Source organism: Portunus trituberculatus, chromosome 44 (genome assembly GCF_017591435.1).
Source record: "Portunus trituberculatus isolate SZX2019 chromosome 44, ASM1759143v1, whole genome shotgun sequence".
Lineage (NCBI taxonomy): Eukaryota > Metazoa > Arthropoda > Malacostraca > Decapoda > Portunidae > Portunus > Portunus trituberculatus.
In genome coordinates, this window is record NC_059298.1 from 29,512,863 (window position 1) to 29,526,087 (window position 13,225).

At 40.7% G+C, this 13,225-nt stretch overlaps 2 protein-coding genes across 3 annotated transcripts in view; both read right to left on the reverse strand.

The window, feature by feature from the left end:
• Nucleotides 1–145: 145 nt before the first annotated feature.
• On the reverse strand, nucleotides 146–7,811 carry LOC123518528 (U3 small nucleolar ribonucleoprotein protein MPP10-like). Its single transcript, XM_045279328.1, has 10 exons — nucleotides 7,571–7,811; nucleotides 6,898–7,042; nucleotides 5,772–6,440; nucleotides 4,874–5,089; nucleotides 4,485–4,659; nucleotides 3,371–3,555; nucleotides 2,572–2,709; nucleotides 1,983–2,091; nucleotides 528–754; nucleotides 146–379 (listed from the first exon to the last, which is right to left on the reverse strand). The coding sequence occupies exons 1-10, from the start codon at nucleotides 7,627–7,629 to the stop codon at nucleotides 236–238; spliced, it is 2,067 nt and encodes a 688-aa protein (XP_045135263.1). The 5' UTR covers nucleotides 7,630–7,811; the 3' UTR covers nucleotides 146–235.
• Nucleotides 7,812–10,497: 2,686 nt separating this feature from the next.
• LOC123519005 overlaps nucleotides 10,498–13,225 on the reverse strand; it is a 6,839-nt gene continuing 4,111 nt past the window's right edge. The window contains exons 4-6 of one of the 2 annotated variants that reach the window (XR_006678948.1): nucleotides 12,620–12,765; nucleotides 11,773–11,930; nucleotides 10,775–10,963 (exon numbers count right to left, since the gene is read on the reverse strand). Coding sequence is in view for 1 of the 2 variants with exons in the window: in XM_045280113.1 (XP_045136048.1) it covers nucleotides 10,772–10,963; nucleotides 12,620–12,765 (338 nt within the window). In the remaining variant the exon portion in view is untranslated. Of the gene's footprint in view, nucleotides 10,964–11,772; nucleotides 11,931–12,619; nucleotides 12,766–13,225 lie in introns of both variants that reach the window. The other variant, XM_045280113.1, reaches the window with a different exon arrangement.

Consider the following 13,225-nt stretch of genomic DNA (forward strand, 5'->3'; position numbering starts at 1 on the left):
TAACAATGCAGATCCCTTCCTGTTTTATTTTGTATTCTTATTTACCTCTCTCTCTCTCTCTCTCTCTCTCTCTCTCTCTCTCCCAGGCTGCTGTAAGTGTAAGCAGTCACAATCTTAGTAACTTGTGGTATCATTTGCAAAACCGTTTTTACAACAAAGCCTTTATTGGGTACTGATAAACAATATATATTGTACAAAATTCTTATTTACTCAGCAAAGACTGTCTTGCAAGTCCCTACATCATGAGTTTGGAGGCTGAGAATTGACCTTTTTTCCTCTTTTTCGTGTTTTCATTCTTCTGCTTTTTTGAGCGAGTGTCTTGAAGTTGCTTGAAGAAAGTCTGTGAAGACTTCACTGCCTTGTCTTGGCTGCCCTCCAACTACGGGAAGAAAAACCAACAAGTGTAGCTAATGCCACTGCACAGATATTCCATTCCAAAACATTAACTTCCTCAGAGAATTCCAATGACAAGAGTACACACAATATAGAACTAAAGCCACACAGGAAATCTTTAGGGTACCACTTACCAGCTTCACTTGTCCACTCTTGACTGCCTTCTCTATCACCTTCATGGTTGAGCTGCGGTCTAGCTTTCCAGTGCCGCCCTTGGCTCCTGCCTGCCGCACCTTTTCCTGCAGCTTCTTCTCTTGCATCTTGGCCTTTTTCTTCTGGTGATGCTTCTTGATTCGCCGGTCACGCTTGCGGTCCGTGGTGGTGCGCTCAGTGTCTCCCACCATCTCCCCTCGTGTTGGCTCTGTTCACACATATTGCAGTCATTGTTACAACTTCCTGTCATTGCTTCCTTAACCCTTTGAGTACTGTGATGCATTTCTATATTCATTCTGCTTACTATTTGGTGATTTTATACAGCTTCAGGAACTTATGTGGGGGGATTAAAATAGTGAAGACTGTGGCTATTAATTTTCTGACCTCCATAGACCCTTCCTAATGTCAATATAATAGTCTAATCATACACAAATCTCAATGTAGAAATGTGTCCCAGTATTGAAGGGGTTAAATTGTTAGCCTTTTTCACATAGATCTATCAATTTCCATCAATGATTATTTTCTTTAGTTTACTTGCAAACCTCTGATACAATTCTTAGTTAATCCACACACAAAAAAAATTATGCACACCCATACCCAAAAATTCAACTTGTCTCTCAAAACATCAAGTTGGCAATCTCACATGGAGTGGCTAAGACAAAGCACCACACACTCACACACACAACACACAATCATAACTCCATCAGTCCCAAATAGCAGATGAGTCTCTTGGACAACACTACTACACACCAGAAGCTTAGGCAGGGCACAACTAGCCACATGACAAAATATCCAGAAATTCATCTCATCTCAAATTTGCCATGAGATATCTTCAAACCCTGACAGGGAGGGCATAGTTCAGTGTCTCAGCCAGCAGAACTGTAACACTTTTCAGGTTTGTGAGTTTTTTATCTTTATGACTTCAGACCAGTTACTAACCTCACTTATCATGCTAAAAGGGAAAGTATTCTTGAGAAAAATCTTGTGAGGGGGATATTCGTAGGAAAAGTGTATATGTTCAAAGCTTCAGCTAATATACAAAACTAACCTAACATATTAAAGGAAATAGCTGTTCCTGGAGAAATTTTATGAGTAGTAGCATATTTATAGAGAAAATGTGTGTGTGTGTGTGTGGGGTGGGGGAAGAGAGGTTGCAGTATACACCTGTGTATATATATATATATATATATATATATATATATATATATATATATATATATATATATATATATATATATATATATATATATATATATATATATATATATATATATATATATATATATATATATATATATATATATATATATATATATATATATATATATATATATATATATATATATATACAAGTGTATATATAAAAAGAAAAAAAAAAAGGGAAAAGGAAAAAAATTGAGAAAAAAAGAGGACAAAAGGTGATATACCAGTCTTACCTAATATCTCCTGTGGCGCCAGCAGGGTGGCATCGCTGGCAGTGGCAGGGGTTGTCTCCTCCACAGTGATGGCTGGCAGGTTACTCACAATCTTGACGTCGGCTCCAGGCTGAGTTTAGTGTAACAAGTGACATTAGTGTTTTGACTCCTGGCAAACAAAGCAGCTTGGTGTCTCATTATATCATGAAAATATTGTTCAATATTGAATACTGGGAAGCAAGGAGTACAATAAGGAACACTATCATGTATTGGAAAGAATTTTAACACAAGAAAATAGGGCATAGTTGCCACTAATGATACCTATTTAGGCCAGCAATCCTAAACAGAGCAGTCAAAACAAAGCACCACACACTCATACACACAACATTCAAACTCTTAGCTCCATTAACCCCTGGTGGAAGGAATAGTCTTGTTGGCAACCCCAGGTCCATGGCCAAAGCAAAACTGGCCACATACTACCACAGCAAGGCCTGATCATTCATTCACCACCATATTAACATCAATCAAAACCATCCTAATCCTTCTGAACACTTGAAACTGTAGAAAGGATGGGTGATGTGAACAGTGAGTGTGAGGTGTGAACACATACTTGTCTGGGTGTGTAGTGGTAGTTTGACAAGGCATCCAACTTCACGAACAGCTTGTCCATGCGCTCCTTGATCTCTTTATGCTCCTCTAGTTCCTCCTCCTCTGCCTCAACCTCCTCCTTCTGCTTCTTGAGGTATTCCTGGGTGGAGAGAAAGGGAGGGTAAGAAGGCTGGTGGCATGCACAGTCATTACATCTAACAACAGAGGATTGAAGCACTGGGAGAATGACTGGCAGGGAGGGAAAGGATGGTGGGAAAAAAATGCAGAAAATGGTCCCTCATCCATCCCTCATTGAGAAAAAACAGGAATTAAGATTTCTTATGGAGATTGGTCATTAATTCATATTGGTGCTCTCTCTCTCTCTCTCTCTCTCTCTCTCTCTCTCTCTCTCTCTCTCTCTCTCTCTCTCTCTATATATATATATATATATATATATATATATATATATATATATATATATATCATTCCTGGAGACTAAACAAAATACTAATACAAGTTAGTAGAAAAGGATTCTTTTTTATGGAAATGAGTGAAAGAGACCAATCAAGCTAAAATTAAATAAAGAGAGAGAAATGGTAAACATACAAACATGTGTAGGACAGTTGTATGTGTGACAGCAACAGTTCACAGACCATTACAAGTGATGACTGGAGTCCTGGAGTAAATGAAGACAACAACTGGAGTCAAGAAGCTTGGTATGTACAGGGTGACAACATTAATGCAAGGCTTACACATAACACTAATAAAAAAGTCTATAAGTTAGATCACCTATTCACCCTCCACCACTGACCACTTCTCACCTCCTCATAGATTTCTGCCAAGCTTTTCTTGCTCTTGTCTTGTTCAAGGACGAGCTTCTTCTTGAACTCGAAGGGGTCGGCGGTGGGACGCACCTTGCGCTCCACATCATCCCATGCCTTGATGCGAATTCTGCCCATGATGATCTTCTCCACATGGCTGGTGGTGTCCTCGGTGATGATGGGCTCTGCAAAGGTGGAGTGGCTGTCAGGTGAGACTCCCCTTAGGACCTCAGTTGCAACTTGTGAGTTGTGAGGTTGAAGAGCAATGACGAATAACTTGACTACTGAATAACATGAATTGATGTTTTGCATTTTTGTTAAAGGGTTGGCTGTCAGGCTCAAATCACCCTCAACTGCAGTGTCATGAATTATTCCTTCTATGTAAGATAGGTGCTGACCAAAGGCTACAAAGTTTACTATAAAAACTAAATAAATAGAATAAAAAGGCCCACTGAGGTGCCAGTCCCTGAAGAAGAAGTCAAACAGATTAACCAAAGTTAGAGAAGTGTCTTGAGATCTCCTAGAAAGAATTCAGGTCATAGGAAAGGAAATGCAGAAGCTGGCAGGGAGACTGACTTGAATTACTTGGTTATTGAAAAAATATGAATACTTCTATCTTTCCTTTGAAGTGACATCACTGAAAAAAAAATAGAAAAAATGGTCATATAAAAGAAGCAGCACATGAATATCAGTTTGGGATGAGAGAGTGAGGTGAAAGTAATGTGTGTGGAGAGAGTGAGGTGACAGTAATGTGTGTGGAGAGAGTGAGGTGACAGTAATATGTGTGGAGAGTGTGAGGTGACAATAATGTGTGTGGAGACAGTGAGGTGACAGCAATTTGTGTGGAGAGAGTGAGGTGACAGTAATGTGTGTGGAGAGAATATGAGGTGACAGTAATGTGTGTATGTTTTGCCGGATATCTTTTCTCCTAGACAACCTGCTGAAATTCACAATGGTACACACACACTGAGAATGGTGAAGGTTGCAGGTCATCTTAATGCATAAAGGAGACAAATCATTGCCACAAAAATGTATAAAAAGAAGCCCTGTCAATTTGCCATTCCTCTGGTGCAGCAGACACCTAATTCCTTCACCCTTCTGCATGGCGACTCACTCTGTCTGACGGCGATGTCATATTCCAAGTGCTCTTCCAAGGTTGAGTTCTGGGGCCTGTCAGCATTGCCCACCTCTCCCTTCAGGTACCAAGGCTTCTCATTCAGGTTTTCATCCTCCAACTGTTCCATCAACTCCAGTTCTTTCTCCCTCTCCTTCTCAAATGTTGACTTGCTCTGCCAACAGGAACAAGCTTTTAGCATCTTGACAATCACACGGCATTATTGGACTGTGCTTTACATGGTTCATCAGTCCCTTCATTTACATAAACATTACAAGCAACTACCCATCTGATGAGGGAATAAGGCATACACATAAGCAAGGCACACTACAGGGATAACAGAATCAATACATAAAATAAAGACAGAGCTGAATGACAATTGAAATTACCTCCTTTTTTGGGCCGCCAAGGAGTTGTGTGCCACTCTCTTCATTATCACCGGTGTCATCCTTCAATAGATCCTTTGCTGCTCCATGATCTGCCTTCTCTTCATAACCCACCTCCTCCTCATCTTCCAGCATCTCAGACAGCTTCTTTCCTAACCCTCTGCTGGTGCCAGTGCCTTCTGGGGCTTGGTCAAAGAATGCATCATACATAATGCCGTCCTGCAAGGAAGACAAACTGAATTATCTGAAACATATTGATGAACTGGCATGGGTTTGTGAGTTTCTGCTTGTTTGGTGAAGCAAATTAAATATTTACTTTCTCTTTGCTCTGTTCTAACCTCACCCATGAGAATTATGTAGCTAGCAACTGTATCATTTAGCTAATCTTAATAATTACTAGCAACCCAAGACATGATCACAGAATAATAGAAAAAAAATCACCTCAAGACTCTAAATTATGTGGCAAAAGTGTGGTAACAATGATCACACCAACCAAATGATTCTTTAACTAATGTGTGTTAGCATATGATAGAAAAAGAAAGAATGAAAATTACTTCTGATTCTTGGAAAATAAGGAAAAGGAAAGACTAAGGAAGCCCAACAGATGATACAGGAAGGAAGACATGAAAGGGATGATCACCACTGAGACTCATAAGCCATCCAACACCAAAAAGAGGATACAATATGAAATGAAGATAATGAACGGAGAAAAGAATAGCAGTAGACAACAGACCAATGTGTAACACTAGAAAGAGAGTGAATATAAAGGCAATACTCCTGACGGTCACCATTACCATCACCGGCCCACTGCCACATCTCACCGCCATAGAGAGAGAGTCATTATAAAGGCAATACTTCTGACCATCACCATTACTATCACTGGCCCACTGCTATGCCTCACCTCCTCCTCACTGCTGTCTGATATGTCTGCCATAAGGTCGATGTCCTCATCGTCACCGCTGTAGTTCTCCCCGATGGCATCCTGGTCCGCCACCCACTCACTCTCCCGAAGACTGAAGAATGTGGTGTCAATTTCAGTCTTGCCAAATTTCTTGCCTTCCTTCTTCTTTTCTTGTCTTGCTTCACTGTCCTCGATATTTGCTTCGCCTCCTTGTTTCTTTTTTTTATCCACCTCATCTTCATCATCATCATCAGATTCCACTCCTTCTTTGGCTATAAAGTCATCAAAGTTGTCCTCTTCGTCATCACTATCATCACCAAACACGTCATTTAAACCCGTGTCTTTCAAATCGTCCGGCTTTTCAAACAGGTCTTCATCATCTCCACTCATATCTTCATCAGACACTTCCTTAGCATTGTCCATCTCTTCCTCATCTTCTTTCATGTCATTATCATCATCATCATCATCATCCATGTCATCACTTTCCTGAGGGCTACCACCAATACCTTCATCTTCAGTCAACAGTTCATTAGCACGGGAAAGCTTGTCATGTTTGGCCAGACTGCTGAGCCTGGCCACCATGAAGCACAGGTTGGTGTGATCCAGTCCATCAAGATCCTCAGGGGCAGCCAGCAAAGCCTTGTTCTGGAGCTCCACCAGCTGCCACACCTGTCAAGGAAAAAGTGTTACAAGCTGCACTCATGTCATGCCTCATATCTACCTTGCTCCTTCCTGCTACATAACACTTTCTATTTCCTATCATCCCTACTCCGTCCACCTCCCTAAAGTACAAGTTAACCAGTAGTCTTATCTTTCATTTCTTTACTGGTGAACTCTGGAAATCCCTGCCTGCCTTTGTATTTCATTCAGCCTAAGACTTAAACTCTTTCTCTCTCAAGGTTCAAAGATACCTCTCCATTTGATTTTGAATAGTATGCTTTTGGTCTTCTCTCTTTGACAGCTTTAAAGGAACATTTTTTCCCTCAAGCAGAATCCTTCTTACATAAAAAAAAAGAGAGAAAATACCTGATTAAAAACATACTTCATTAGTCAAAACAGCATTAAAAAACAATACTTGTGAACGACCTTCAATTTACAACTTACCAGTACAAAAGAGACCACTAACCTGTTCAATATCAAGGCCATCAGTCTGGAGGCGAGGGAGGGCACCTGGGATGGCAGGTAACTCGTGTCGATCCTCCTCCTTCTTCAGAAAGTTGTACATTGCTTGGGTCTGCTCCTTCCATGCTTCCTCTAGCCTCTTGCTTGGTCTAGAGTGGGAAAACAAGGCAATCAGACACTTCTATAACTCTGGGACATAAATCCACTTTTATCTTTTTCTAAGTTTTTGCAGTTTAAAGTCAATAAAACTTACATAAAATTAAATCAATGGGTAAATTAGCAGTTTCAACCAATATACCCTATCTTATATTTCTTTGCCCTTTATCTAACAAGCTTGGGACCTCTTGGGAAAGCGGGGTTTTAATCTAACCTAACCCCACTTTCCGATAGGGTAAAATGGGGTTAGAAATGCTCGTAGAAGTGTAATCTAGACCGCGAGAATGTGTATAGTTACGCGTGGTGTACTGGTTAAAACTGCAATAATTCTGATAAATGTGACAGAACTGCATTGCTCATACTTACGTACCAGTATTTCTTATGTACCTCAGTCTTACCTGTAGGTGTGTATCTAACGTACCTAAATATGTGTCTTGCGTACCTAAGTGTGTGTCTTACGTATATGAGTGCGAGTCTTACCTGCTTGCCTCTGTCTGTGTGTGTACCTGGCGGTATCTCACCTTAAGTATTCCTCGGGCTGTGTAAGGAGCTGCGTGGTTTGAGTGTATATGCCCTCCATTCTGAAGGCTTGCTGATCTTCTCACTAGACCATCAGTACAACACCAGAGTCACTTCTAACACAGTAATCACCACAGACACCCAATAGAATCCATGGGTCACTGAGGAGAGCCAAGAGTAATAATGTTCCTGGGGCAGACGGTGGCCATGTGAGCACCGCCTGTTTGTTTACATGTGACTTATTTGCCTGAAATCTCGTATGTATTATGTCAGAACATTTTTATTATGGTTGTTGATTCGTTCAATTTATGTTTGATAGCGTTATAATTATTTATTAGCATCTTTTTTTTTTTTTTCTTTTTCGTATGTTTTAGAGAAGATCAGTTAATCTCTCTCTCTCTCTCTCTCTTGTGTGTGTGTGTGTGTGTGTGTGTGTTCACCACGGTCGTCTGCTGGTCACTCAGCCAGTCTTCCCCATTACGGAGCGAGCTCAGAGCTCATAGACCGATCTTCGGGTAGGACTGTGAGACCACAACACACTCCACACACCGGGAAAGCAAAGCCACAACTCCTCGAGTTACATCCCGTACCTACTTGCTGCTAGGTGAACAGGGGCTACACATTAAGAGGCTTGCCCATATGCCTCGCCGCTTCCTGGAACTCGAACCCAGGCCCTCTCGATTGTGAGTCGAGCGTGCTGTGTGTGCAGGAACTACTGTATAATAATGCCTATTTGGCTGGAAACTCAAAGACGCATATATACACATCAATGCATCATGTGGCGGTAGTACACAGGCTTAATTAACGCTAATTCAAGGAGTGTAAACATGCACATTTGTAGCGAGTAAGGAGATTAAAAATGCACACCACACTTCTCTCCATATAGCTTGTACAATTAATAGGTACTGTGGGACAACTTTCATGTCAGACTTACAGTACATCAGGCTTAACACATTATAAGGACAGTAAACATGCTGACTCCTTCATGTGGGACGCTGAGAACAGTAAAGAGGAAGAGCTGAGGAACCATTCTCCAAATTCCTAAAACTGGTGTACTGGTAGGTATAGACAGTAAATAGTGAATTAGTTGTAATGGAAACCTTATTCTAATACCTAAACAAAATCACTTCTCCGTGTGTTAGTTGTGTCTGTGTGTTGGTAAGGTCAGCCGCCTCTGTTAAGAAGAAAAGATATCTTATTTGCTCATGTAATCTCTCGTCTGTCTCTCGCACTATCAATTATGTTCTTCTAGTTGAAAAAATAACTGTATGTTATAATGAATGAATGAACTTGTACTCAGTTTGAATTAATTATAATATTGGAAATAAGGCTATAGTAAGTCGCATCCTTGAAAGACTAACACGTGATTTGGTGGTAGTTGGACGAAGATCATGTCACATGGACTGACCATGAGACAGACAGAATCAGCTAGGTCACATGACGGAAAGAATAGTAATATATATAAATCTTATAGCAGTGGTTTCGTTCACACACGTCTTTAATTAACAACAGTAGAGCGAAATACAGTACACTCTGTACTGTTCCAGCCAGTGCTTAAACTGACCATAGTTAGAATGCTTTGCTTTGGAGGGAAGTGTCTTCTCTGACTTACTAAAATAAATGACATACAGGACACTAGATACAGCAGTAGAGAGCCACAAAACAAGTGTTTAACTATCTGATGGTTTGAATAAAAAAAATAGAACCCGAATAATTCTTTATTATGCGAGAGCGTCACAAAACTGCTAAAGATTGTAAAATCATTATTTATGAAAAACTCTTACCACAACCTTCTCAAAGAGTGCAAAGGGAAACTTCGACCCGAAGATCAATGGAAAAATTATTTCAAATAAGAAAAATAAAGATGACTGTTACAGTATTGCTAACCAATGTGATAAAGCTGAAGAATTTAATAAACATTATTCAAGTGTCAGAGAATTAAGTAGGCGTTCACAAGATGAACTAGTAAATGACGATAATTTGTGATCGAAGGTTCTCATTTAAATGCTAATGGTTATCTTGCATTGATACATGATACCGATTCTTTTTAACTGTTAAAGGCCTAGATAGAACTAACAGTCGGCTCACACGGCATAGCTAGCGGTATACGATATCTCCAAGACGCGTTGAATATCTAATACCGTTCCTCACTTGTGTCAACACGTCCTTGGTGATGGGAAGCACACTGTTTGTCCCTCTTAATAGCACTGGTATTCCTCATTATGTGAACAACCGTAGGTTGGTATCTATATAACTCATTTCACCTAAATTAGTAGAAGAATTATACCTGCAAGGCAGCTCTCTCACAATTTAGAATCTAACGCTCTCCTTTCTAACAACCAATATGGTTTTCGAAGTAAACTAGCTACTGAAACAATCCTTACTACTATTACTGTTCAGTTACACGCTAATAGGTAGACCTACCTACAACAACAAATATCACAGTTAACCTGATGTGACAGAAAGACGCCAAACTGTGAAACGTTCTCCCGCTCTCGCTTCTATAATCTTATTATTTATAAGGATAACATACTTGTCAACTCATATGCATCAAGCGTGAGACTCACGCATTTTCCCTCCATCTCAATCTCACATGCATTGCCTCTAAAAAAAAAAAAAACTCACGCATTTTTACAAGGATTTCCCAAATATTCTTTTTAACATGATATTTTCTGAGAGAAATTATAAAACAGAATCTTCTGGACTATAAAACGTTTGCTTTCCTTCAGTTTGTAAGCCTTCACCTGATTGGTTGATTACAGCCAACCAGCAATCGGTATACATAAATCTATTTCGTGAGGGAGTGTAGGGGGGCCTTCCTCCGCAACACCCCCCACCAGAGCGTCGCCATGGCCCTGACCAGGGACTGCATCCCCTGGACCCCAGCTTTTCACTCTTTGGGACTTCCAGGGTTGACAGTTACGGGATAAACTTAAGAAACTTCTTTTAATTGAAAAAGTTCAATATTGATTCTTATTAGTTACAGATTTTTAGGCTGCATTGTTTTATTCTTTTATGTTTTTGCATCCGTATGAATAACAGTTATTAGTTTAATACCTCCACATATACATATACATATATAGATAAATGTAATATATTTGTTACACAGCAACATTGCTAGATAGAAACAATTTGAATCTTTCTCTTCCATGTGATGTATATTATCTCTCTCTCTCTCTCTCTCTCTCTCTCTCTCTCTCTCTCTAGCATTGTAGCCAGTCTAGGTGGTTCCTGGGCCTACACTGCACAGGACAGTTAATAATAGTCTTCCGCTCATCGGCTCTAGTGCGTCCCCACCCAACGAAGAGGCGGCCGTCCCTGCGCGTGGGGAAGGGCACGGCGCGGTGGCGGGACTGGAAGTGTGGGTTGGCGCAGAAATAGCTATCGTGGACAAGCTGCAGAGAGAACAAGTAGAGGGAAATTAGGAATACAGATTAGTATCTCACACGTACAAGAATTATGCACCTATGGTCGTCCAAGTAGTAATGTTCTACGGACCACTGAATGTCAATAACTCAAATGGAAATTAAAATATGCATTAAATGAACTGTATTGCTTAAGACGTCCGCAGACCAAGAAAAAAAATGGTGATGCGATGTTATCAATGTTTGTTTATCTATTCATTTATTCCTATTATAATGTTTAAAACAAATTTTATTTACTTATATTTATTTAGAATTTATTACCAGTTAAGCACCGGTACATTTTTACCTCGAAGCGCACAAAATATTGTAGAAAAAGCTAATTCATTTGGTGACTTTTTTTTAGATTATCAAGCATTGTTCGCACTGAAGCAGGTGGTGGAGTATTATAGAGATAAGCAAAGAGGACTATAAATTATGTTTGTTGACTATGAAAAAGGTCTATTGTCGGCTCCCGAGAAGCAAGGTGTGGCGGAGTATAAGGTCGAAGGGAGTGAAGGAGAAACATGTCAAGGTGGTTCAGGACATACACAGGGAAGCTGTGACAAGAGTGAAAAGTACAGTCAGCACTACAGAGCCTTTTCCAGTGAGAGTCGGACTTCATCAGGGATCAGTTCTTACCTATATAGCCCCTATTTGTTTGGCGGAGGTAACAAAGGAGGCACCATGGAACATGCTTTTTGCAGACGATATCGTCGTAAAGAACTGCAAGAGAGGCTGGAGCTATAGAGGGTTTGCTGGAGGATTACGGACTGAAGGTGAGCAAACAGAAAACAGAGTACCTGGACTGCAATGTAGCACAGGGAGGCGACCTGTTCATGCAGGACCACAAACTGCTGAAAGTGCATGGACGCCTTCAGATATCTTGGCTCCTATGTAGCGAAGGATGGAGGCATAGAGAGAGAGAGATTGACCATAAGATCCAGGCAGCGCAGAACAACTGGAAGAGAACGTCAAGAGTGCTATATGACAAGAAAATCAGTGTTACAGTGAAAGATCAAGTGCAAGACAGTGGCGCCAGCGTTGCTGTACGGAACAGAAACATGGCTGTTGAAAGAATTAAGGTATACAAGAAACGAAGCTGGATGTCGTGAAAATGAGGATGCTGATGGGGATGTGTGGGATGACGAGGGCGGACAGGATACGAAATGGACAGGGATACAGTGAAGGTGGTGGAAGCGTCGACGAAAGCGCAGGAGAGGATATTACAGTGGTTCGTGCATGTGAAGAGGAGAGATGAAGATTACGTGGGAGTGAGAATGATGGAGATGGATGTGCAGGGCAGACATAGCTGAGGGAGACCAGAGCTACGGTGGAAGGACTGACTGAAGCAAGATCTCAGAGACAGCTGGGGAAGGAGCAAGTGAGGGACAAGTACCAGTGGAAACGATTAGTGAAGAGATGCGAACCCAAATGAAAACGAGAAACGCTAACAGATAGAGAGGAAGAAGAAGAAGAAGAAGAAGAAGAAGAAGAAGAAGAAGAAGAAGAAGAAGAAGAAGAAGAAGAAGAAGAAGAAGAAGAAGAAGAAGAAGAAGAAGAAGAAGAAGAAGAAGAAGAAGAATCATCAGGTGTGAGTAGTGTTCTTTCCCAGGGAGTGAGGTAGGCTACTAAATGCCAACAACTTACAGCGCTATCCAGGACCTCGGGCCAGACGACTCTCTTGAGGAGCATCTGGTCGTAGTCCCAGATATCACGCGGCGGCCAGCGCGTCATGGCGTGCAGCATCGAGGTCAAGTTAGCTGCGCCTCGCTCTCTCGATCCTCCCCACATACCTGCCAACGAAATGGTACTCAGATTAATATATTCAAGTCCAAGCGGACGTCTGTATTGGCTGGATAACAACATTACGGATGTGTCTGCACCACTGTAAACTGTTATCTGGTCCCATTTGTTTTTAATATTTTTTTCATCGTATTTTCCTGAAGTGAATTCATTTTTTATTACATATATAAAAAATACATTTTCCCTCTTTTTTTGTAAATATCTATCGCTCTTCTACTTATGTTTGACACAACATATCAAAATTCTTTAAGTCTTGTGTATAGCAAGGCTGCGAGAGAAGGAGATGCATGCAGTTAGTAAGATCACAAGAGTAGTTGACAGGAAAATAGTTGTAGAAGATAGCAAGAGATGCAATACGTATTGCGCCGGTGAGATAGAGGCTTCAGGCATTCGGTTAGAGGTGAGTAGTGGATGAGATGAAAAGCTTTAGATCCTACCTTATCTAAAAGA

Excerpts from the sequence above, each read along its gene's own strand:
- LOC123518528 (XM_045279328.1), bottom strand. The coding sequence starts at position 7,629 with ATGGAGGGCATATACACTCAAACCACGCAGCTCCTTACACAGCCCGAG. Across the intron at positions 2,092-2,571 it reads ACCACTACACACCCAGACAA|CCTGGAGCCGACGTCAAGAT; the intron begins GTATGTGTTCAC and ends CACTAAACTCAG. Across the intron at positions 755-1,982 it reads GGCGCCACAGGAGATATTAG|AGCCAACACGAGGGGAGATG; the intron begins GTAAGACTGGTA and ends ATGTGTGAACAG.